This window comes from Podarcis cretensis (assembly GCF_951804945.1).
Source record: "Podarcis cretensis genome assembly, chromosome: 1".
Taxonomy (NCBI): domain Eukaryota; kingdom Metazoa; phylum Chordata; class Lepidosauria; order Squamata; family Lacertidae; genus Podarcis; species Podarcis cretensis.
In genome coordinates this window covers 128692486-128716702 of record NC_137170.1, presented here as the reverse complement: position 1 = coordinate 128716702, position 24217 = coordinate 128692486, and the positions used below count along the sequence as shown (strand labels likewise).

The 24217-nt window shown below is 40.9% G+C and overlaps 1 protein-coding gene across 2 annotated transcripts in view; it reads left to right on the top strand.

The window, feature by feature from the left end:
* SATB2 (SATB homeobox 2) overlaps window positions 1–20931 on the top strand; it is a 131818-nt gene extending 110887 nt beyond the window's left edge. For both annotated transcript variants that reach the window (XM_079978304.1, XM_079978303.1), the window contains one exon: window positions 19290–20931. In XM_079978304.1, coding sequence (XP_079834430.1) covers window positions 19290–19745 — 456 coding nt within the window. In that variant the 3' untranslated portion in view covers window positions 19746–20931. The remainder of the gene's footprint in view (window positions 1–19289) is intronic.
* The last annotated feature ends 3286 nt before the right edge of the window (window positions 20932–24217 follow it).

Here is a 24217-nt window from a genome sequence, read left to right as displayed (position 1 = left end):
AATAATCAGTGACAACCAGTATCAAATGCACAAAATTGATGCCATCACACTCATGCTCATTGGGGTTTGTACGTGACAGTAAATGCATTTAATCCAACTATTTTCTTTGTTCAAGCTAATATTAATTCTTCCCAAATGTTGCTGTGCTTAGATTGTTCTGTCACTGGGATGCATGGGTTTTCAGTAACTGCTGTACTGTTAAAGGAGTCCATTAAGCAGCATGTCTTATTAATATGCAGAGATGTTTTGTCTTTCCCCTTCTTTTCTTCATATACTTGCAGTAATCCAAATTTTAGAAACTATGTGTAGCTGTTTTATTTTAATTGATATCACAATGCAAGTTGAATAATGAATGCCAAAGATGAGTTTGAAATCCATTTTGATCCCTTACCTGGTAAGGAGGAAGACTGCTACAATAAATGATCAAGTTAGTATAACAGCAAAAATTGCAATCAATGTATGTTTTGTGTCTTTCATTCTGTAATAACGTTTGCGTTTCATGGTTTCAAGCATCTTAAAGGTAAAGGAAAAGGTACCCCTGACCGTTAGGTCCAGACGCGGATGACTCTGGGGTTGCGAGCTCATCTCGCTCTATAGGCTGAGGGAGCTGGCATTTGTCCGCAGACAGCTTCCGGGTCATATGGCCAGCATGACTAAACCGCTTCTGGTGAACCAGAGCGGCTCACGGAAGCGCTGTTTACCGTCCCACCAGAGCAGTACCTATTTATCTACTTGCACTTTGACGTGCTTTCAAACTGCTAGGTGGGCAGGAGCTGGGACCGAGCAATGGGAGCTCACCCTGTCGCGAGGATTCGAACTGCCAACCTTCCGATCAGCAAGTCCTAGGCTCAGTGGTTTAGACCACAGCGCCACCCGCACCCCTCCTTCAGGCTTCTTAGAAATTTCTTAATTGAGATCATCTATCTAAAGGGATGAATACTATCACTGAGAAGGAGCAACACATCCTTTCCTCTACCATGATTAACAGCTCTAATCCCCACTCAATTGAATACTAAGACAATGGAGATAGGTCATTAACTTTACCAGTTCCAGCACTGAGACTGGTGAAGTTGCTTTAACCTGTTGCTGACTCTTAGTCTTAGTGCCAGTCTTAGTGCTAAGGCTGCAGAAGCAAAAATTTGCCACTAAAACTTCTGTGATCCCTAACTCTGTTAATGCTGATACAAGGTAAAAATAATTCTCAAAACGAACTACTTTAAAATGTTTTTTAATGTGAATTAAGAACACCTGAACATTGCCTTTATGGTTCACATTTCCTGGTATGGTAGCCCTTGGTGGTAGGCATTTTTATACAGTGTGCATATCAAGAGCGCTTCTCAGCCAAAGGAGAGTATTTAAGTATTTATTGTGAAAGGTAACACAGTCACTTCTACAGCTCTGGATATCTATGCACACCAACGTAATGGCTAGGCAGCTATTCCCAGGTCCACACACTGTGGAGTAGTTACAGCAGCTGGACCACCTCCCCTCCACCAGTTTATGTACCTTCCCCCGGTGGGCTGCATGCAAAAAAACATATGCAGAAGTTGTGCCTAAAATCAGGATTATTCATCTAAGTTTCATAGACTTCCTGTAATTTCTTCATGGCATTAAAGGGATAGAGAGAAATGCTTAAATAATCCTCAGTCCTTATTTTCAGTCAAATTACGATTTTAAAGCAGTGTGTAAGATGTCCAATCTACAAAGCACATAAGGCAGGTGGGCAAAACGTTGTTATGGTGAAAATATTATTTTACTTGGTAATAACCAACATTAGTCATAATCAGAACTGACTCACTTAAGGAAATGGACTTAAGTAACTTAAATCTATTTATTTCAATGTGCCTAAGTATGACTTAGTTTATTTATTTTAAAAACTTTTATCCTGCCATTCATCCAAAGACACGAGCAGGTTGCAACAATAAAACAGACAAAAACAATAACATTTGCTCTTTAGACCTGGAAAGCTACAGAAATCTCAGCATGTGCTCATTTGTATTAGAATTTTAAAATACTTTTTTAAAGTACAATGCAGGAAACTATTATATAGTTAAAACTTAGAGGAAAAGCCTAGGCAACAGATTAAGTTCTAATTAAAGGCAGAGTACATTCAGTTTAATGTTGTCTAATATTTTCCAGTATGTATGACTCATTCTTGAGGGTTAGGGAGATATAAATATCCTTTTCCCCAAAGGATCGTCCTGTCGTAAGTTCCAACTTGCCCAGCATGACCCTTACCTTTAAAAAGTTATTCATTTGCCTTCCCAAATTTTTGTTTGATTAGTAATATGCACCAAAGTACATTGTCATATTGGTTACAGTATTAATGCCACTTAATTGAATGGTCCATCTTAAAGCTTTTGAGAGAGGGCATTTGAGGCCTCAAAAAATAAAGCTATTTTAATGAAAGTGTGTAAAATTAAGTCAAATGCGTGAAGTGAAATAGTTGCCTTCTGAGTTGTCATCTTTTTGAAAACTGATGCCTCGCCACTTGGAGAAATGTGTGGCTATGCACTGTGGTTTTCGTTTTAATGAATGTTTGACCACTTTACTTTTTAATAAGCTCTATTTGGATGTTTCATGACAGTTTATAGAAGCTTAGAACCCTAGTTCCTAAAAGCTTTGCATGCACTTTGATAAAACCAATAAGCTACACACAACAGGCAATGAGGCCTTTTATATTTGAATCTAAAATATCCAGTAGAGTTTCTTATGATAGATAGTTATTACAATTGCAGTGGAAAGCCACTGAAATTTTACTGTTGAAGCCAAACCTACCTATCACGCCATTTCAGCTGTTTTTGTTTAACATTCATGCCTAATGTGGCTAGAACTTGCTTCAGATTTTTATTAAGACTTACGTTTGCAACTTCCATTATAATCGTACTATAACTTACATTGGGAAGAGGAGAAACTTCCTTAGTTATGTATTATACTTAATTAATTATTGGAAAAGTATCTCAGATTGTTTTGCCAGTTTTGAACTCGTGCCTCCTCAACAAAACTCACAGAGAATTCTTTAAGATCCCTCTTTAACGTGCTGATCCCAAGCTGTTTAAGACTTTAAAGGACAAACCCAGCACCTTAATTTTATGCTTGAGAAATGTACTGGTAACGAGTGCAAACTTTCCAGTGCTGTAATAATATGCTATTTGCAGCTTACTTGGGCAACTGCATTTTCAGCAGTTTCAATTTCCAAACAACATAGAAACTAATTTCTAGAGAAAAAAATGCCAGAGCTGAAGCCGTCCAGGTCAGATCATATACTCTAATAACTGGATATTAATTGAACAGAATCTTCCATAGGAATAGAAACAAGATCAGTAAGTCAGAAAACTAACACCAAAAATTGTGCATGATTTTTGTTATGCTCCCTAGCACAATGCAAAAATACAGACTGAGCTGCTGTCTTTGGGTTACATGGATCTGCTCTTACAACAAAATGGAGTATACATCTGTTGGACACAGTTTCTGGGATGAGGGCAGAAAGTATTGAGCACAGTGGAAGGAACAAAGTAGTAAGTTTTCTGGGCCAGATCAACCATTTGGTTGAAAGGCACTGGATGATGATGATGATGATGATGATGATGATGATGATTTTATTATTTATACCTCGCCCATCTGGCTGGATTTCCCCAGCCACTCTGGGCAGCTTACAGTATACCTAAAAACATAAAACATGTCGAATCTATTCTATATAGAATTTGTGTTCCTAGTTAGTAGAATGGGTTGACTGAAGTATAGTAGCTGCACGGCTATTACCGTGTTTTTCACTCTATAGGACGCACCCAACCATAGGATGCACCTAGTTTTAGAGGGGGAGAACAGGAGAAAAAAAAAATCTCCCCCTCTCTGCTCAGCGCCCCTTCAACGAAGCGGCAGGAGAAACGGAGCCCCTTCCATTTCTCCTCCCGCTTCGCTGAAGGGGCGCTGCGCTGAGAGGGAAAACTGTGCAGCGCCTCTCCAGCGAAGCGAAGCCTGGAGAGCAAGAGGGATCGGTGTGCACCGACCCCTCTCACTCTCCAGGCTTCAGTGAAGGCAACCCGAAGCATCTGGAGCGCAGCGGGAGCTCCTGCTGCGCTCCGGAGGCTTCAGGCGGCTATCCCCAAGCCTTTGGAGCGCAGCAGGAACTCCTGCTTCAGGCAGCTATCCCTGAAGCCTGGAGAGTGAGAGGGGTTGGTGCACACCGACCCCTCTCGCTCTCCAGGCTTCAGCGAAAGCAACACAAAGCCTCCGGAGCGCTGAAGCCAAGGAGCCTGCATTCGCCCCATAAGACGCACACACATTTCCCCTTAATTTTTGGAGGGGGGAAAGTGTGTCCTATAGAGTGAAAAATACGGTAATAATCTGATAAGCATGTTGGAAAGGCTTATTTATATTTGTGGAAGTTTATTACTGTCAGTTCTAGGCCCAGTTCAAAGTGCTAGTTTCAATTTAAAAAACCCTAAAGGGCCTATGGCCAACATATCTCAAGAATCGCTTCTCCCTGTATCCGACTGCACCCAAATAATATCCAAAGTAGAGTGTGTCATCAGGTGTTCCCTTCCTATTGACTCCAGTGGGGCACAGCTCAGTGATGAAGCATCCACTTTGCATGCAGAAGATCTCAAGACCAATCCCTGGCATCTCCAGGTAGAGCTGGGAGAGTTCCCTGCCTGCACCATGGAGAGCAGCTGCCAGTCCATGTAGACAATACTGAGTTAGATGGACCAACCAGTGTAGGGCAGCTTCCTGTGTTCCTGTGGAGGAAAATGATTATGCCAACCTCAGCTGAAAGAGTCTTTTTGGGAGTATATTGGAGAAACAAGGGGGCTTAGATCCCTGAGAAGGTGATCCACCCCTTCAGTGGCAGAACACAATCCACAGCTGCTGAACTTTCAGTGGACGTACCAGAATAAACCTTCTTATGACTTTAGGATTGCTCTATAATGCTGACGCATTATTGGGATGCGGGTGGCGCTGTGGGTTAAACCACAGAGCCTAGGGCTTGCTGATCAGAAGGTTGGCAGTTCGAATCCCCGCGACGGGGTGAGCTCCCATTGCTCGGCCCCTGCCCCTGCCAACCTAGCAGTTCGAAAGCACGTCAAAGTGCAAGTAGATAAATAGATACCGCTCTGGCGGAAGGTAAATGGCGTTTCCATGTTCTGCTCTGGTTTTCCAGAAGCGGCTTAGTCATGCTGGCCACATGACCCGGAAGCTGTACGCCGGCTCCCTCGGCCAATAAAGCGAGATGAGCGCCGCAACCCCAAAGTCGGTCACGACTGGACCTAATGGTCAGGGGTCCCTTTACCTTTTTATAATGCTGCAGTCCTGTACACATTGGGCATAAGTCACACTGAATTCAGTGGGGTGTACTTCTGAGAAGAAATGCATTGGATTGCATAGCACTACAAAGAGACGTGGAGAAATTTCCACACCGCCTTTCAAATATGTGTATAGACAGCCCACCAGCAGTTAAGTGCTAAGTAATTATTACTATTTATTATTTATTTTCCCTCCTACAAGCGGAAATAATTTTGTTTCGTTTTGAAAGTGAAAAATGTTTTCCCTGTCACATTTGAAATTTTAATAGTCCTCAATAAATAAAATCATATCTAATAACATAACTGGTTTCACTTGGCACCGTGATCTAGATGCATTGCAGTTCTGGAAGCATAAATAGTTACAGCCTTCTAAAGCCCAGTTCCTATTTGCTAAATATACTTGGCTTGCTTTAAATTCCTCTGTGTGCAGTCATTAATACAATCCTCTTTGACAGCATTTAATTAAAGTGCTTTTCTCTATTCAATTCATTAAAAGTTTTCTTTATATAATACTTTTTTTAGACACTTGAATGCTAAGGACTTGAAGTCCTCTCTAAATAATTTCTCACTGTTTGTTGTAAATCGTTAATTAAATTTAACTTAGTGTCTGCTTGGTGTTGGTAGGAGAAATGAAAAATCAGACAAACTTTTTATTTGTGAAAGTGATAAAGAGTGTGCTCCTGGCATTGGGCAAACGGGACAGATTAGGGATTCTGCTGGTTTACCGTCCACCATGCTGCCCAGCAGTCTCATCCATGCCGAGGCAGCTTGCTCTAGGGTGGCTCAGGACTTCATGGCTGCTGTGATGACCATGGGGCTGTCCCAGCATGTCACCAGCCCAATTCAAGTGGCAGGCCACACTCTGGACCTTGTTTTCTCTACTGGGCAGGAAGAGGGTGATCTGAAAGTGAGGGATATTGACATCCGTTCCTTGTCACGGTCAGATCACTTCCTGCTGAGATTTAGGCTTTCAGTGCCTTTTCCCCACCTCAGAGGCAGAGGACCTATTGGAATGGTCCACCCTTGGAGGCTATTTGATCCAAAGGGTCTACTGATGGCTTTGGGTGATTTTCTGGCCTGACTGCACTAGCTGTCAGTTAGTTTCCGGACCCAATTCAAAGTGCTGCTTTTGACCAATAAAGCTACAAATGGTTCAGGACTGCAATACCTCAAGGACTGCCTCTCCCCACATGCACTGACCCAAACTCTGCAGTCATCATCTGAGGCCCATCTCTGTGTGCCTCCTCCATGAGATGTCAGGGTGGCAACGCAAAAACAGGCCTTTTCTGTGATGGCTTCCCATTTGTGTCTTCTCGCGGAAGCTCACCTTAGTTACATATCTTTAGGCAACAGATGAAAACATTTCTCTGTAACCAGGCCTTGGGCTGATTAACATTCTATGGCCATTTAAATGTGTTTGTGGGAGGGGGTTATTGACTTGTTTTTGTTTTATTATGTATTTTATGTTCTCATTTTGTATTTTTATGTTGTGAACCACCCTGTGATCTTTGGATAAAGGGTGGTATACAAATACAGATGATGATGATGATGATGATGATGATGATGATGTATGCAAGTGTTTGACTGACACAAACCTTTGTCACACTAAAAGAGCTAACAGAGAAAGGGAGGTTTATTAACTTATTTATGGGTTTATTGATAGCCTGAATCCAAAGAGACTTTTCATTGTAGTGGTAGAAATGGAAGCAGGTGTAGCAAGTATGGCAGAGTTATTCAGGATAACTTGAAGTGGTGCAATCTATGTAGCTTCATCCCACTTGTCATAAAAAAAAAATCCCAGCCTTCCCTAACTGTTCAAAAAGCTGGATTGAACTAACGTGGTGGTGCCAAGAGCAGTTGGATGGCAATCAGGATCCAAGCATGTCTCTTCAGTGAAGAATCTGCAGCACAGGACAGTGGCAATTTATGTGGCAGCACTAGTTTACTAACTGACGCATCAGCTCACTAAACACACAGTTATGATATAAGAAGTGTTTGCACAACCTGTTGTTCTCTGCTTTGGGGAAAAAACTATTATGAGTTCAAATTCCCTATGAACATCTTAAACATATGATTGCTCTTCATGCACCCAATACACCAGAAGGGAAACTGTCAGGTTGACAGAAATTATTATAAGTGAGACCTACTTGTTTGTGAATTAAAAATGTCCATGTGCAATGATTTGTGATCTTGAGGACTGCTGGCAGCATTCATATACCAGCAGTTATGACATTTTATGTGGTATATGTTAGGTATATTGCACACAATGTTCAGTATGTTCAGTTTAGGTGTATTCTGAATAGGTTATCAAAGGTGCTGGATATCATTTTTGGAAATCCACGACATATTTTAAAGGAAAACAATCACAATACCATACATCGTCTGTTGAGCAAGGTGAATTATTAATCTGCATACTAAATTAGGACAGATATCTAAGGTAAATTTATGCTTTATGTTAATTATACAAAGATTTTAGGAAGTAGTCCCAATCAGGTCATTTGGTCTGTGTATTTCAATTTCTGAAGTGTTTCACATTGTTTGTTATTTTTTCCATGTTTTAATAACCCAAAGAACTAATTTACATTAATTGTGAGGATTTTCATCATTTCATCATGGGCCTTAATATGTGAGGATTTGTTGGGCAAATGGGGGGAGGGGGATAGTTCCCTATTAATACATTATTGACAGCTTAATGTCTTGGCACCTAGTCAGCCCATAAGGTATAATAAACAGGAAGCTGCCTGATGTGAGAGCAGTCAATAGTATATTCAATCAGAACCTTTCAGTTAATTGCTAGTTGACCTCGGAGATTTCCTTTAGTAAAATACTTTCCTTAGTTTAGACCTAGAAGAATCAGCAGGGAATTTAATACTTTGCTCAGATGTGAGAGAGTAGAGTTTGGTGCTTTGATTCATAGTCGTGAAATGCATATAGAACAATAATTTCACAAGCTTTGAAAATGTTGCACACCTATAGCCTTTTTCAGTGTCTGCTGTTATTTGTCAGGTATTGAGACTTGCTAAAAAGGTAGATGGAAAAAGCCACAAATGACCTAAGACTGGAGAGGATTTATGCTGGAAAGGGGAGCTGAAACAGGACTACTGGGCAGGCAAGGGGACTAGGCAGAGTCAACATCATTCAAGGGAGTAAGACAAAGCAGGCAAGCAATGGAATGAAAAGCAAGGAGCTGAGAAACAATGGGTGCTAAAGGCAGGTCTGTGAATTAAATTGCAATGCAAATCCTTTCCTGCAGGGTTGGGAGGGGATTAAAAATACTGAGGATATGGTCCAAGGAATTAAGGGAATACAAAGTTGTTGAGTCTAGGCACTAAGAAGACTGCATATAGAATGAAAGGTCAGGGCTATGTTTTGTTGTAGGAAGAAAATATAAATAGCAAACCATCCTGCAAGTAAATAAATGGCCATCTGATGCTCATATACAACAAACACCTTATTTTATGGTAATGCATTGGGAATAATTCTGCCAGTTGTGTCTTCTCCTGGCACTCTGGCTTGGAATTCGTAAGGAGAGTAGTATGGACCAGAAAGAAGCATGGTGGTGGCAGTGCATATATCAATTTTAATGCCCAGATGATTGTTTGAATTTAAGTTTCTAGCTATATGCACAAATGGTGCATGAAACAAATTCCCAAATATATCAGCACCACTTCCCTCCACATTTTGTTAGACAACCTACCGTATTTTTCGCCCTATAGGACGCACTTTTCCCCCTCCAAAAATGAAGGGGAAATGTGTGTGCGTCCTATGGGGCGAATGCAGGCTTTCGCTGAAGCCTGGAGAGCGATCGGTACACACCGACCCCTCTCACTTTCCAGGCTTCGCGCAGCTCTGGGCTCCCACGGCTTGCGGAAAGTTGCCTGCATGCCGAAGCCTGGGGTGCACTGAGCTCAGCGCGCCCCAGGCTTCGAGCTTCGCGCAGCTCTCCGCAAGCCGTGGGAGCTGCCTGTTCGCGGAGAGCTGCCTGTTCTGGGGGCTGGGGTCGGGGGAAGCTCGGGCTTCCCCCGCCCCAGCCCCGCGCCTGGGGGAAAAATAATTTCCCCCCTTTATTTCCCCCCCAAAAAACTAGGTGCGCCTTATGGGCTGGTGTGTCCTATGGGGCGAAAAATACGGTAATTTGATCTATGGTAGCATTTCAAGCAGAATTTTAGATGCAAAATAGGGAGACTCTCAAGGCAAAGTCTGTGTGAATATGTGTACATTCTTATTTTCTGTCAAATTGTTGGCATCAGTAGAAATGAGGCAGGCAAATAAGTACATTGAAAGGATGGTGGTTGATTCATGTGCATTTTGTGTAGTGGCTCATTTGGTCCAGCAAAGGAGAAGGAATGGGGAAATGATTAAGTACAGGAGGCAGAAAGTGGCTGCATGTAGACAAAGAAGTGCTTGATAACATAAATATGTTGTCCAAGAGCCAGTATTTTTATGTTTAGTTCAGATCTAACTATTCATAAGTTATGAGTTCAGCATGCACAAGAAACAAAGTCTGTGGCTGCCTAGTGTTTTAAGTACTCTACTTAGCTTCTCTAATTTTGGGGGCTGCATATCTTAATATGATCTAGATAATCTACAAAGGCAGGCAGGCAGGAAGCCACAAGGGCAATTCCTGACCCTGACTAACATTAAACCATCTGCTCACTTGGGACAGGGAGGCTGCATGGGGAAATTTGTAAGAAATAAATCTACAATCAGTCTTCTCCTTCCCTTCCTTCCCTAACCCCCATCCCCCAAACGTACGTTGGTGTGTGTGTGTGTGTGTGTGTGAGAGAGAGAGAGAGAGAGAGAGAGATATTTCGATCACCAGTACTAGTTCCAAAGTGGGTTTCTTTATGAGACTGAGTGATTCAACAACTAGGCCAGCCTCATGTATTGTTCACTCACCTAGGAAACTTCTAACTTGGATGAATCTGTTTTTGTGATTCATGAGGAACACCCATTTTTTTTCTTAGGGCTTGTCCAGAGAACAGTTTTTTTTGGATGGATGTTAGATGCAACACATTCATTATGCTTGACACCTGTAAACCACCCAAGATCTATGCTAATCCCTTTGCTTGTTCAAACCACATTTGAGGATTAACACCATGGTTTAACAGGGATTCCTATAAACATCTGAGCCACTTTGTATCCTTTTTCTGGTTCCTGTTCTAGGTTTATGTGAAATAGTGCAGCAAGTCATGCATGAAGACGGTGCCTTCGTACCGTCTATATAATCTAGAATAGTGTTAATAAAATATTAGTGCTGTTTTTCTAAGCATCATTTCTTATTAGAAAGAACAAGTAATAGTGAAATTACTCAGAACCATAACTCAGAACTCAGCTTATATAAACACAAGTGAAGAGAACATGTGCTCAAGTCTTGGCCTTCCACTTTATTGAGGAACAAATGCATAGTTGTTACTCAGCTGTTGACAGCGGCGTAGCGTGGGTTGTCAGCACCCGGGGCAAGGCAAGTAATTTGCGCCCCCTAACCCGGGGCAAGGCAAGTAATTTGCACCCCCTAACCCGGGGCAATGCAAGTAATTTGCCCCCCTAACCCCTAACCTGCCGCCGCTGCCAGCTTCTTCTTGCTGCTGCCTGGGCTGGGGTATTTACGGTAAGGTAGCCACGGCGGCAGTGGCGGGTCCGTGTCAGGTGATCTGAGGCGAGTTGCCGCTGGCGCTGCCGCCCAAACGACGCCGCTTGCCCGGAGGAGGAGGAGGGCAGAGAGGCGAGGAAAATGCAACATGGCCCAGCAGCTGCAGCGGCGGCGGCGGCGGGGCTGTGAGGAGGGGCTGCCTGACGCGCCCTCCGCGGCCGTGACGCGAGGGGACTGCGGCGAGCGCTGAGAGCCGCTGCCTGCCGGACGCCTTCAGCCCGGACGCGCGCACAGCTTGTCGGTTCCGCGAGACATGGGGCTCTGCTACAGCCTGCGCCCGAGGCTCTTCGGCGACTCCGGAGGCGGCGAGCGCGCCCCCTCAGATGTTGCGCCCGGTGCGGCCGGCCCCCCCTGCACCCCCCACGCTACGCCACTGGCTGTTGAGGAGATCAGCTCATTCATCTGCTGCAAAGAAATGGCATATTCCTAGCATTTAGACTGCAATGTGTGTGTCCGCTGGGAATATAGGGTGATTTTACCAGCAAGCCAGGAAGTGTATTGAGCAGCTTGGGGGAGCCCATGACCAGCACCCCCTTTACAATTTTGACATTTATTTATTTTAAAATAATGTTTTATAGTTTTACAAGAATGATGGGAGGAAAACACAAGGTTCAGAAGAGGGCAACCAAAATGATCAAGGGAATGGAGCGATACCCTGTGAAGAAAGGTTTCAGTGCTTGGGACGAGAGAAAAGGGCAAGTAAGAGGTGACGCGATAGAAGTTTATAAAATTATACATGGCATGGAGAAATGGATAGAGAAACATTTTTCTCCCTCTCTGGAGGCAGCCATGCTTCCGAATGCCTGTTGCCTGTTGCCACAGGAAAGCAGGGTGCTCCTGGGTTCAGATCATCTTTGCAAGTAGGTCGCCTACTGTGAGAACATTGGCTGGATTCAGGAGGCTCTTCTTATGTTCTTCAGCATACTGCTTAATTGTAACAAACAACGAGGCAGATAGATAGAGACAAGACAGAACTTTGATCTTGCAGACATTTTAATGTCGCGTAATGAAATCAATCAAGCAGATAAACTGAAGATAATCTTTGCTCATCATGTGTTTTGTTTATGCATTTGAAAAACGAAGTGATGAAAGTGATACCTTCATTAGAAAATGGCAGAAATTAGTCACGTTTAGTCTGAATATACTGGAATCGAAAATCAGTAGTTTCCTGTGGTAGTATCTTAACTGATTCCCTTTTATTTTCTTTCTGGACATATGAAGCCGCCTTATACCAAGTCAAACCATGTATTCATTGGACCGGTGTTGTCTACTCTGTTACCATTTTCAATACATATTTCAGTGTGTGTGTGTGTGTGTGTGTGTGTGTGTGTATGATATAAATACATTGGAACAGATCTCAAGAGGTTTGTTTTTCAAGGACAACAGAGGTTTGTTTTTCAAGGACAACAGAGGTTTGTTTTCAAGGACAACAGAGATAGCACCTGTCTAACACTGAGTGGACAGGAATTCCAGCAAGTTATAAGATTTGACTGACAGTGGCTCTCCAAAATCTCAAGCTGTCTATCATTATCTGCTACGTGGCCATTGAATTGGAAATGCTGGGGACTTGGAACCATCTCCATGCAAAGGATGTGCTCTGCCACTGAGCTAAGACTTTTCTCTTTTAGCCTCCCATTCTTTGCAATGCTTTTTAATTCATTTATTATGGTCATTTAGCTAGTGCCCTTAGAAAAATCAATTTAGTGCCTAAAAGTCATGCAGATACATTTAATACTGTTCCTTATTAAAATTCGCAGAAAAAAATAACCCTGTTCCTTGCTAAAATCCTCAGAAAAATAGGAACATTTTCAAATAAATGTCATTAAAAAAAAAAAGACTCAAAAGAGATATTTCAGCCTTGATGAAATTAAGTTCAATGTATATCACACCTTGGTAGTTCAATTATCTGTGATACCAGTGTTTACTTCATGAAGCAATTATTAAACCCTTTTAAAAAAGGCAATACATGAAAAATGCCAGTAGCATTTTGGTTACAATATTAAAGGAAGCTAGATGAAAGTGAACATATATATATCCATGTCAGACTTCCTACCATTTTGCACGCTCATATTGATTTCTTTTGACATGGTCTTCATTTATTGAGTACTATTTTTTTTTAAACTCCCCTGTCCATAACTGTACATGCTGTGAGCAATTGTAAAAGGAAGCCAAGGTATATTAAACCTGCCTGAAGTCAAAATGTAATCTAACACCTGTAGTCTGTAATTTGTCATCACTTCATAGACAGTTTTTTTGGGGTGTGTATGTGTGGTTTTTTTTTTTTTTAATAACAGTTTGAATTTTCCTCAGCTTGTAACCTTAGGATACTCTGCAGTCCAAGAAAAGTGATGGAACTAAATCACAGTATTTAATGGAGTTTTATTGCATCAAGGTGCTAAATCACAGCTCCAAACAAACTCAAAGAAAATACTTCTGTTGGAGCTTTGTAATGTAGTGCTGCCCTGTTTAGCTAAAGGACACAAATACCTTTCACAGCAAAATAAAATAAAGTCTTAACCACTGCTTTGAAAGGAAAAACAAGCACAGGTGCAAATTGTAACTTCTGCTACAGTTTCTCATGTAGACATTCCTAGCAGCTAGTAAAGGTTCTTGGCACAAAATTCTATCTAATTAACACTCTTGCCAACAGGACGCCCAGACTAAGATTGTGTTGAAAGGTGCCGTTTATTTACCCAAGCTTTGTTGTTATTGTTGTGCTCTTCTCTATATAAATTGGAGGCTGTAGAATGGTATGATACAGTTCTCTATGGGTACGTTTATTGCATCTGCAAACATCTGTTTCAAAAATGTAAATACACAGTGCACCCTTCAGCATAAACATACAGTTTCAAAGTGCAGCATTTAATATGAGGTTCTAGAGATTTAATACACTCTACATCTGAGACACCTGAATGAGACATTGAAAAGTAGTGAATATATGAGCAGTTGATGGGTATTTGACATTGGGAGATGTCATTTTGTCCAGTGCTTTTTAAAGAAACTCAGTGCTTTTAAACCGGTGACAGCTTTAGGCTGAATATTTTCTGCTGTAAGCAAAGTTACTAGTATTGTACATTTCAGTAGTCAAAAAATGGAAGCAAGTTTGGCTTGTCATGAATTTCACATGCATTTGGAATCAGCTTACAAACTCTTGTGAAGCTGTTCTAGTTCACTGTAGCCACATTTGTCTCTCCTACCAGATAACTCTCTCCTCCAAACGTTATTTTATTTACTGTTGTTTCTGTTATTTTGTTTTCCTCTGTACAGTGGTACCCCGGGTTACATATGCTTCAGGTTACATACGTTTCAGGTTACACACTCCGCTAGCCCAGAAATAGTACCTCGGGTTAAGAACTTTGCTTCAGGATGGGAACAGAAATCGTGCTCTGGCGGTGCGGCAGCAGCAAGAGGCCCCATTAGCTAAAGTGGTGCTTCAGGTTAAGAACAGTTTCAGGTTAAGAACGGACCTCCAGAACAAATTAAGTACTTAACCCGAAGTACCACTGTAAAGGCCTCCCAGAGCAACTAACAGTACTGCAACTGCAGCAGCAGGCCGGGCCATTTTATGTACAGTGGCAGAGTCAAACATCTCGGGCCATCCCTGGTTCAAACTCATTACAATAATTCCATGAATTGTTAAATCATGGGGGCAACTTCACATGAGACTCTTTCCCTATATCCTGTTTCATGCCCAACTCTCTCTCTCTCTCTCTCTCTCTCTCACACACACACACACACACACACACACACACACAGACACACACACGGGCTCTTACATGTTAGTAAAAAACAGGACTTTACTGAGGCAGACAAAACATTCAGGAGTCATGATTCAGGAGTTCAGGAATCCTGCAAGACATTCTGAACTGGATGGAAGCAACAAAGTTCTCCAAATAGTTGCCATGCCCTGTCTACCAGCTTAAAGGGAAGGTGTGATGTACTCACTCACAAGACCTGCTTGCTCCGTGAGAATGATGGAGTTGCAAATGTGTGCTCCTCTGGGATGGGTCTGCTCCCATCTGTGGAAATGGAGCCTGGCTCTCTATATTTCTGGATTTCAGTAATTTAAGCCTATTGATTTCGATGAGTTTACTCTGAGTATTGCTAATGTTGGCTGTCGCTCTGTGAATAGCTTAATCTTGCACCCAGGGCCAAATCCACTGGGGGTGGGAGCCACTGATTGGTTCTTCTTCACCTAGTGTGGCTTAAACCCTTTTAATTGATCTTCATGGAGTTTCCAGTTCCTGCAGCATTTCCCACTATTCCTTATATAATTATTTGCTTATAGTTCTATGAGGACTTTCTTTTTGAAAGCTCAGTGGTCTTCAACTTATCTTCACCCATCCATATCTTTTAATGCAGAAATGTAGCAGAGGCTTTTACCATCAAAGAGTGATGAGAAAAGGTTTCACCGTTCCTCATATCAGGCAGCTTTTAAAGACACTTGGACAGTATAATTAAAACAAAAATAAAAATACCAGCTTTACACCAAAAACTCTCGCTTGGCTACTGCAAGCAGTGGAAAATCAATAGTTCAGAGAAGCTGATGTTCAGAGAAGCTGGTCCACTATTAACTGATATTCTGACTGAGGAGGCTTTGATCAGTTTTCTAGCAACTCCAGAGTTCTCTGGAATACAGTTTGAAACCTCTGCCGTAGCTTATTACAAGTAATACAGATCATTCCCTTAATGATATACTACATTATATATTTTCCTAAACTTAATCATTCCATATCATACTTCCTTCCCTGCAGGCGTGTACTATTATTTTTTACACATGGTTCCCAGCTGGATTTCATTGTGGCCTTCAAAACATATTGCAATGTTGTGTGATTTAATAGGAGTCACTTATCTTTTCAAAGTCAACTTTCATCATATTAGATATCTGTATGTTTTCTATCTGAATAGACTAATACCTCAGAAAAGTGAAAATGTAATACCTATGAAAAGTAGTTTCCCCCCTCAAAAAAACCAAAACAGTCTTGTGCTTTAGCTTTCTTATACAAATGTAGATCCCTTTTCAACATTAAAGTGAATATGCATTAGAGAAAGCAGAAACATTTGAGACCTGTGGCTAGAGAACAAAACATGTTTCAGTTCTGATTTGCAAGGAGATGGGAACTGATTTGGGGAAGAAATAGGAAGTCAGTTCCAGATGGCCAAAATTGAAGTGAAGACTTGCTTGTGCTAATGGCGAAGTGAAGGGAGGAGTGAAAGCAGAGAACTGAATTCACTCGAAGTCAAATTTGTGCAATGATCCCGAGCACAGTTACTTGGAAGTTAAGACATTTGACTTATTTCTTAGTAACAATGTTTATGACAAGAGACTCTTCACAGAACTCTGCCATTTTCAGTTAAGATGTTGCTTCTACAAAGTGCATGAGATGGCTTATTTGTTAACTGACATTAAGCCACACTACCCTGACTTGGACATCCCAAGGATCTTTGTCTTAATAGAAGCTGGTGAGCACGAGAAGATTGCCTAGTTCTGAGGCTCATGGTTTATGGAGACTGGAGTACTTGTCTGACTTGGGTAATCTTATATGCAGTTGGATTATTGCCTGCACCAATTGGCCACCTGTTCTTCAGATAAAGTTAACAAAGAACTGGGTGCATTTTCCTGTTTAAAATGTTTTATACCCTCTAGTCGCAACACTGAATATGGTGCCATATAAAAGCAGAATGAACACCTCTTCAACAAACCAGTACAGTGGTACCTCGGGTTAAGTACTTAATTCATTCCGGAGGTCCGTTCTTAACCTGAAACTGTTCGTAACCTGAAGCACCACTTTAGCTAATGGGGCCTCCTGCTGCCGCTGTGCCGTCGGAGCACGATGTCTGTTCTCATCCTGAAGCAAAGTTCTTAACCCGAGGTAATATTTCTGGGTTAGCGGAGTCTGTAACCTGAAGCGTATGTAACCCGAGGTACCACTGTATGTCATTTTGAAACCAATTTCATCTCAAAGTAAACATTTTAATGGCTTAGGTGTGTTGTTTTACAGATCCCAGGTATTTAATACTTGTCAGGTTGGCTTGATTCTGGTTTTCTTAGTTCCACTTAACTGAAATTAAGCAAATAGCCTTTCTTCTCTTTTGTGATGTACAGTGGTTGCTGTAGTTCTTTCAACTCCTCTGACAAATGCTGCTTCAAGAAGCTTTGTACATTGTACATGTGCCTTTTTAAAGTGCCTGTGCTTTCAGGATGGTTTCTCACATGAAATTTCCCCTCCTGAGAGTTTAATGCAACACCAGAGATTTATCTGGCTGTGAGTACACAAGCCAACAGAGCTATCACTCAAGAGAACACACAAGACAGATATCAGTAGAGCTTTGGCTATTGACAGCTGCAGAGGAGCTGCACCTCTGTTGATAGGGAGCCATTGTATGATTGCATTCTTCCCCCTTTAGTACATATAGTCAGCCATGAAGTTACTAAACTGACATGGTAGAGAACCAATGCCAGCTCCTTCTCCTCATGCAAATAGACTCCAGACCTAATTTACACTGGATGCTGCTCTCTGTTGGGTTGGTGGGTGTGGGGTTCATACTTGTCAGGGAACTGACATCGGAGCCAGAAGTGGAGGCAGGGCTCCCAAGCGATGCCGGAGAAGGGCCAAGCAGGGAGAGAGGGAATTCATCGGCTGGGGAAGGAAATCAGCGTAACACCAGGGATAAAGGGGGGTAGTTGGGGGAATCGGAGAGGGGTCTCCAGGACTCTTCACTGGAGACCAGCGGGGAGAGCACAGGTCCTCCTCTGCCCACACCCACCCTGTGCAGAAGACTTCTGCGCAGGGAAAGTAGGCGTAGACTTGGCGTCAAAGAGCTTTTGTGCTGGAAGAAGTTTAAGAAATGTCCACTGACGGATTCTGCTAGCGACTGAACAGCCACGAAGTGAAGGGGTGTCCAGTCAGGAAAGGTTTAACCAGGCTACCTAGCCAGGTGTGGTGGCAACTTACGCACAAGCAACCCCCATACATTCATTACAATACTGCTTCTCTCCTTTGCTGTGTAGCAGTACCCCTAGGGCTAAATGTACAAGCATTTAGATTAAGCTGAGAAACTAGTCTTAAAGCAAAGCAAAAACAAAAGAAATATTGAAAATAATCACATTGTGGAGGCCTGGAACAATGCTCCTTTTGATAAGAGAAAGAAGTTGATATTTCTCATTTTGACTAGTTGCTCTCGCATTGTGTTGTTGTTTTTCCTGAGCCAATTTATTTACAGCAAATAATTGCAGCGTTCCTTTCTGCAGAAGGGCTGGAGTATGTTTGTTTAAGGCACGCAGATCACCAGAGCAAACGTTGGCCTTCAAGATGAGCAATTCAGGACCTACCGTGTAGCTGCTTAATGAAGTTAGGGAATTGAATGGCTGGACTTCTCACTTCGATGGCAGCACGCTGCTTTGGGCCACAACATCCGTGTCATCATTGAAAAGTTATGCAGCAAGAGTGCCAGTAACATTTATTTCAACTCATTACATTTTCTAGGCCCCACAAGCTTTTTATTGCTTAGGATGTAAGCCACCTTCCATCATAACAGGAGAAGAAATATATTTCTTGAATCTTCCAAGGCTGATAATTGAGGACAAGGCTTTCACTTCATCTACCCATATTTTATCATGGTTCAGGTGGATGCACACACATGCCGTACAAATGGTTCCATGTTTCTTCTTTTTAACAGTTCTGGTCTTCTCAGATCTAAAACCCTCATCTAATTTGCTCTGTGAGTTTAAGTTTAAAGAGAATTGTGGAAGCTTTAGTAAACCATTATTTGGAACTATTTGCAATGTTTGCATAGAAGTTGATTAAACACACTCTAAGTATGTCACTTCTGTCTCATGCAGAGATGCAGAAATAAAGAACAAATATTTTAGTGAAATAACTAGGTTCTTCTAATAATGGGATTTTAGGAACTTTAGATATGCCATCTTTTAAGTTGGTAATAAATTACATGTTCCTAATAAAAAATTCACCCCATCATCCCAAAATGTATTTCTCTTTTTAGAGTTTTTTTAGGAAATAGTTTTGAACTATATTTGAACAGTTTTTAGTACAGTATTGCTACACAGGTACTGCTATAGAATCTTCATGCAACATGTTGCAAACTTGCATTATACAGAAGAGATTGCTTGAGAATAAAAAAAAAAGTGGAAGCACAGATTTTTGGTAGTGTTATATTTTTTCTATGTCTTTGGTTTTAAATTATTGACAAGCTGGTTTGTATTTTATATATCTGAATAAATGTAATAATCATAATTAGTAACGTATTAATTCTATTACATTTGGTGTCATGGCAGACTTACTTTAAACAGGTATGCTTTTTTCATTTTTCAGGTGCTTCATAGACAGCAATCCCAACCAGCAAAGGAAAACTCACCTCCGAGAGAAGAGGCCCCACCTCCACCTACAGAGGACACGTGTACCAAAAAAACAAGATCTCGTACTAAAATTTCTTTAGAGGCTTTGGGCATCCTTCAAAGTTTCATCCATGATGTTGGCCTCTATCCGGATCAGGAGGCCATCCACACTTTATCTGCTCAGTTGGATCTGCCTAAACACACCATCATCAAATTCTTCCAGAACCAGCGTTACCATGTGAAGCACCATGGGAAGCTAAAAGAGCACATGGGCACCGTGGTAGATGTGGCAGAATACAAAGACGAGGAGCTACTGACTGAGTCAGAGGAGAATGACAGTGAGGAGGGCTCTGAGGAAATGTACAAAGTGGAAACCGAAGAAGAGAATCCTGAAAAAAACAAGGCAACTGCTTCAGAAACAGACCAGAGATAATGTGAAAACATCACAGGAAAAGCAATACATTGATCCAATTTTTTATTTTATTTTTGGCTTCTTCTTTTTAAAAAGTTTTTTTTAAAGTGCGCATAAAGTTGGGTTCCCCCCCCAGTGCGCATAGAGTATGTGCAAACCGAACTATTATTTTGCATAGCCCAATCAGACATTCCCTTGTAAAAGGCACTTGAGTGTTACACTTTTATGTTTGACTGAGACAATGTTAATTGTAATTCACGTATGATTACATCAGCGTTAACCTTGCACTTATGAAAGGACCTTCTAGCAAGTTACAGGAAGAAATAGACCTATGAAATCAATGAAGGAAATGATAACGGCATATATATATATATATATATATATATATATATATATATCCCCACATATATGAAATTTGCATGGGACATAACAATCTGAAAGTATAGACTGTGAAATGAGCTCGTTAAAATATGAGTCTTGTTTATGTATTAAAAAAACCACTTCACATTGAGTTGCTTTGGCTTTTAGATAAACTGCTGCCTGCTCTCAGGGTGTGGTTACTATTTTGAAATACCTATTTATTTTCTATGTTTATCCCTGTTATATATTTTTTAAATTCTTATTATGGCTTCCACTTTGGCAGCTTGATGGGGAATTTTTGAGGTATGCATTTAAAAAACCTAGAGCAGCACTGCCAAAAAAAAATTAAAGTGAAGGAGAGGGAGAGAGAAAATGGGGGACAAAATCAGGGCACCTTAACAAATGAAATCCCAAACCAAGTAGTAACTTTAAAAAAACTTTAGTATATGATGCATATTTGAAGTCACGGAGCATGTTTTGTTCTTTATCATTTCTGTAGCAACCAGGTGGATTTTCATGGACTTTTTAGTGGGGGGGGGGGGAATCAGTGCACAGTAGGCTTTGTCTACTAAAGCAGTCTTCATGAAAAGTTGCTTTTATGAGATTTAATGTGTGGAATTTTACATTGAGCCACATTTTATAGTGGTGTTATGTGTTTTGGAGGCGCAAACCATCTACACTGTTGCTGTGCAACTTCTGTCAATTTCAGTGGGGCTTGTGCAGCTGTAGTTCTTGTTCCTTTGCTCCTCTAGTGTTTGTCTGATATTAATGTTTGGAAATTTACTCATTATATATGCTCAAATTGCTTTTCAACAAAGCTTTCACAAATGAAATCGTAAGACTATATCACATCGATCACTCTGGGCAAGTCTGGCTGGTTCTTAAATCAGTCATAGGGTCTGATGGTTCTCTGGTGCTGAATTTCCTTCTATATCTCTTTTATTCCCTACATCTAGAGTCTTAAAGCTCATTATCTCAACGAGACTAAACACTTTCAGCAAACACTCTTCCAAGGTATGGGCTTCATGAGGTGCATGGCAGACTTGGTGGGAACACATTTTCTGAACTTGCTGCAGTAAGAGTAAACCAAGCAATTTCCGTGCAGTCACTTGTCATAAACTGAAACCTTTTCCCAGTGACCTAGCATAGCAATTCCATTACATAAAGCAGAACTAATGCTGACTGACTCTTCAATAGTACAAGCATTAAAGCTGCAATTTACTATAGTTTCCAACAGGTTTTTGAAGTCGTGGTTTGGTAGTGACACCAGCAGTGTTGCTGTTCCTTCATATATATATATATATTTTTAAAGGATATTTTGACTTTCTTCTGTGTCTGGGTTGCTATTTGGACTCTTAAACCCATTGGTAGGCTTCCTTTTGACATGTGCTTTGTAACTCTTAACAAAGACCTCATGCGATATCACTTGGAAAGCGATTTTATGTTTCTTGCACAGACATTGTAATATATAACTGTTAATACTATTTATATATTTGAAAGGTATAAAAGGCAGGCATTAAAAGAATTCTCTGTATAGGTAGTTACCAAGAACGTAACAACATACAGGGTGAAGAAGACATGTTGCAATACAAGCTAATTCTAGCTACTCAGTAACCTCCAGAGTTTTTAAAGGGACTTTTCCAAAATCAATATTTGACACCCACAACGTATCTGTATCCATTTCATATATCATTGAAAAACAATGTTGGCTTGCTAACTTAAACTTTTCCTCCTTTATTTCTGTAGTACGCTGCAGCTTTAATCAGAAATTCAGTAGGCGCTGCTTTATGTTCTCTTTCGAGTTACTCTTTTTAAACTGTTATCAGAAACTCTTGCTGAAATCACTACGTATATGTAATACTGGTCAATCTCTCATAAGGTTATTCATTTCTTTGATGGCATCAGCATTGGTTTCTTTTTAAAAACACTTCAACCTAAACAAATAAATAGTAGGTATTTCCCCCCCAATGCTGAGTCTTGCCTTCCTGCCCCCAACACTGCCAATTTTTGCAGTGGTTCTTCTAAGTGAATCTGTGGGCATTTTCGCCTGTGGTCTTGCCAGATCTTTGCGAATTACAATGCATATATGTCTATTTATTCAATATTCATCATATAATATCTATTTGGAAAAAGAATTTTTTTTCTCGTAGTGCCTCTTAACAAAGCACAATTTTCCGCCTTTTTTGTGTAATAAGAGAAAAGAAAAAAAAGTGTTATTGCGGTATCAACAATGTGAATGAGGATTAACATATTGTAAATGTTCTCTTTCCATGTAAATCAACTTGATCTTTGTTATCACTAAGTGATAATTAAATTTTAACTTATGTGCATTGTTAGTCTGTTAGAATTTTTTGGTTGTTGAAATAAAACACATTCAGTAAATGACATACCCATTTGCAATGTCATTCTTGGGGGCCCTCCGTTTTCCCTTCCCCTCTCCCTGAATTGATATGAAACATAAAACCTTTTCTTGTATTAGAAATGCGATCCAGGCAAGTACAGTTTTACCCTGCCTGTGTTATCTTGCAAACTGCTTTTCAAGTTTCACATGTTTAAAAAACGGGTTTGAATTTGCAGAGGTGGGCTGGGGGAGTAAGCATTCCTCTGGACATGCAGATGCTAGATCCTTTAGCTTAACAACTCAAAGTCGAACTCAATAGAAATGAACAGCTTATACAAATGGGAATGTTTTGTTGCGCTTAAATGGTAGATATTTTATTCCCTACCTGAAATGCATGCGATGCAAATGAATATATATGCTCAGACAAATGTGGGTGAAGGTGGAAAGCTGCCTCTTAGCAAATCAGATTGCAGAAAATGCAAAATTCTGTTTATAGTTTTAAACACACATTCCCCAGACATAACCCCCCCCCCATTTCTAGCAGAAATATCTCACTGAAATATACCCTCTATGGAATGCTAGAAAGAATGAGGTAACTATAATTTGGAGAGAAGGTTCCTTTTGCCTTAAAGTCTTAAACACAGACTACTTTTTTAGTTTGAGTCCAGTCCTTGGAAGACAAATTATTAATACTCTCAGCCTAGCTGATGTGGTCCAAAGGAAAGCAGCGCATATTCAGGGAAGTTTTTAATGTGTGACATTTTAGTGTATTTTGGTCTTTGTTGGAAGCCACCCAGAGTGGCTGGGGAAACCCAGACAGATTGGTGGAGTACAAATAATAAATTATTATTATTATTATTATTATTATTATTATTATTAGTCGGGTACCAGCTTGGCTGCAGGAGTGGCGGGAAGGAGACATACAAGGCGCTATCTAATAATCTTAGGGACTCCACTCCAGATTTATGTAGCCTTTTCTTCTACCAAAGATATCCTGCAAGGCAGCAGAAGTTTAGGGTGAGAGTTTTCCTTCTCCTAGATGGGCTACCTTCCCATGTTGACCAGCCCCATCTGCCCTTCACTTCCCTCTACAGAACATGCAGAAAACTCCCTCTTGACCATTGAAGCCACTTTTGGTCTCATCTGCTCAATCCCCCAGAGTCTGTCTAGGATGTTTTGGGAGAAGCCATGACAGTTATACTCTTATATTACTGCTCTACATGAATAGCGTAGATGGGGGTCTTGCTGTCTGGGCCAGTCCTGACATCACCAAATATTATGATATCCAGAAAGGCAGTTCCTTGTATTCCATTTCTCTGTTGCACAAAGGCTTCCAGGGCTAAGATTGCAGTCATTCATTTATTTGAAAAAACACATTTGTAAACTGCTTTTCCTCCATCTGGATTCTGGGGCGATATGCAACAGGCATGAATAAAATTAAACATGCCACAAACACAGTAAAATATAAATAAAAAATAATGATAAATACAGTGAAAGGCAATAACAACAACAATCTTAGAACTGGCTCATTCTTGCCTTCTATTATTCCTGCAAGAAAATCCAAGCCTTCCCCCACCCTTCTTCATTGATTTCATACCCTCCAACGTTTCTCTGATGAAAAGAGGGATGTCCTATTCAATAACAAGAGCCATAATTTTATTATTTATACCCCACCCATCTGGGTTGCCCCAGCCACTCTGGGCAGCTTCCAACGTATATAAAAGCATAATAAAATATTAAACATTTTAAAATTTCCCTATGCAGGGCTGCCTTCAGATGTCTTCTAAAGATT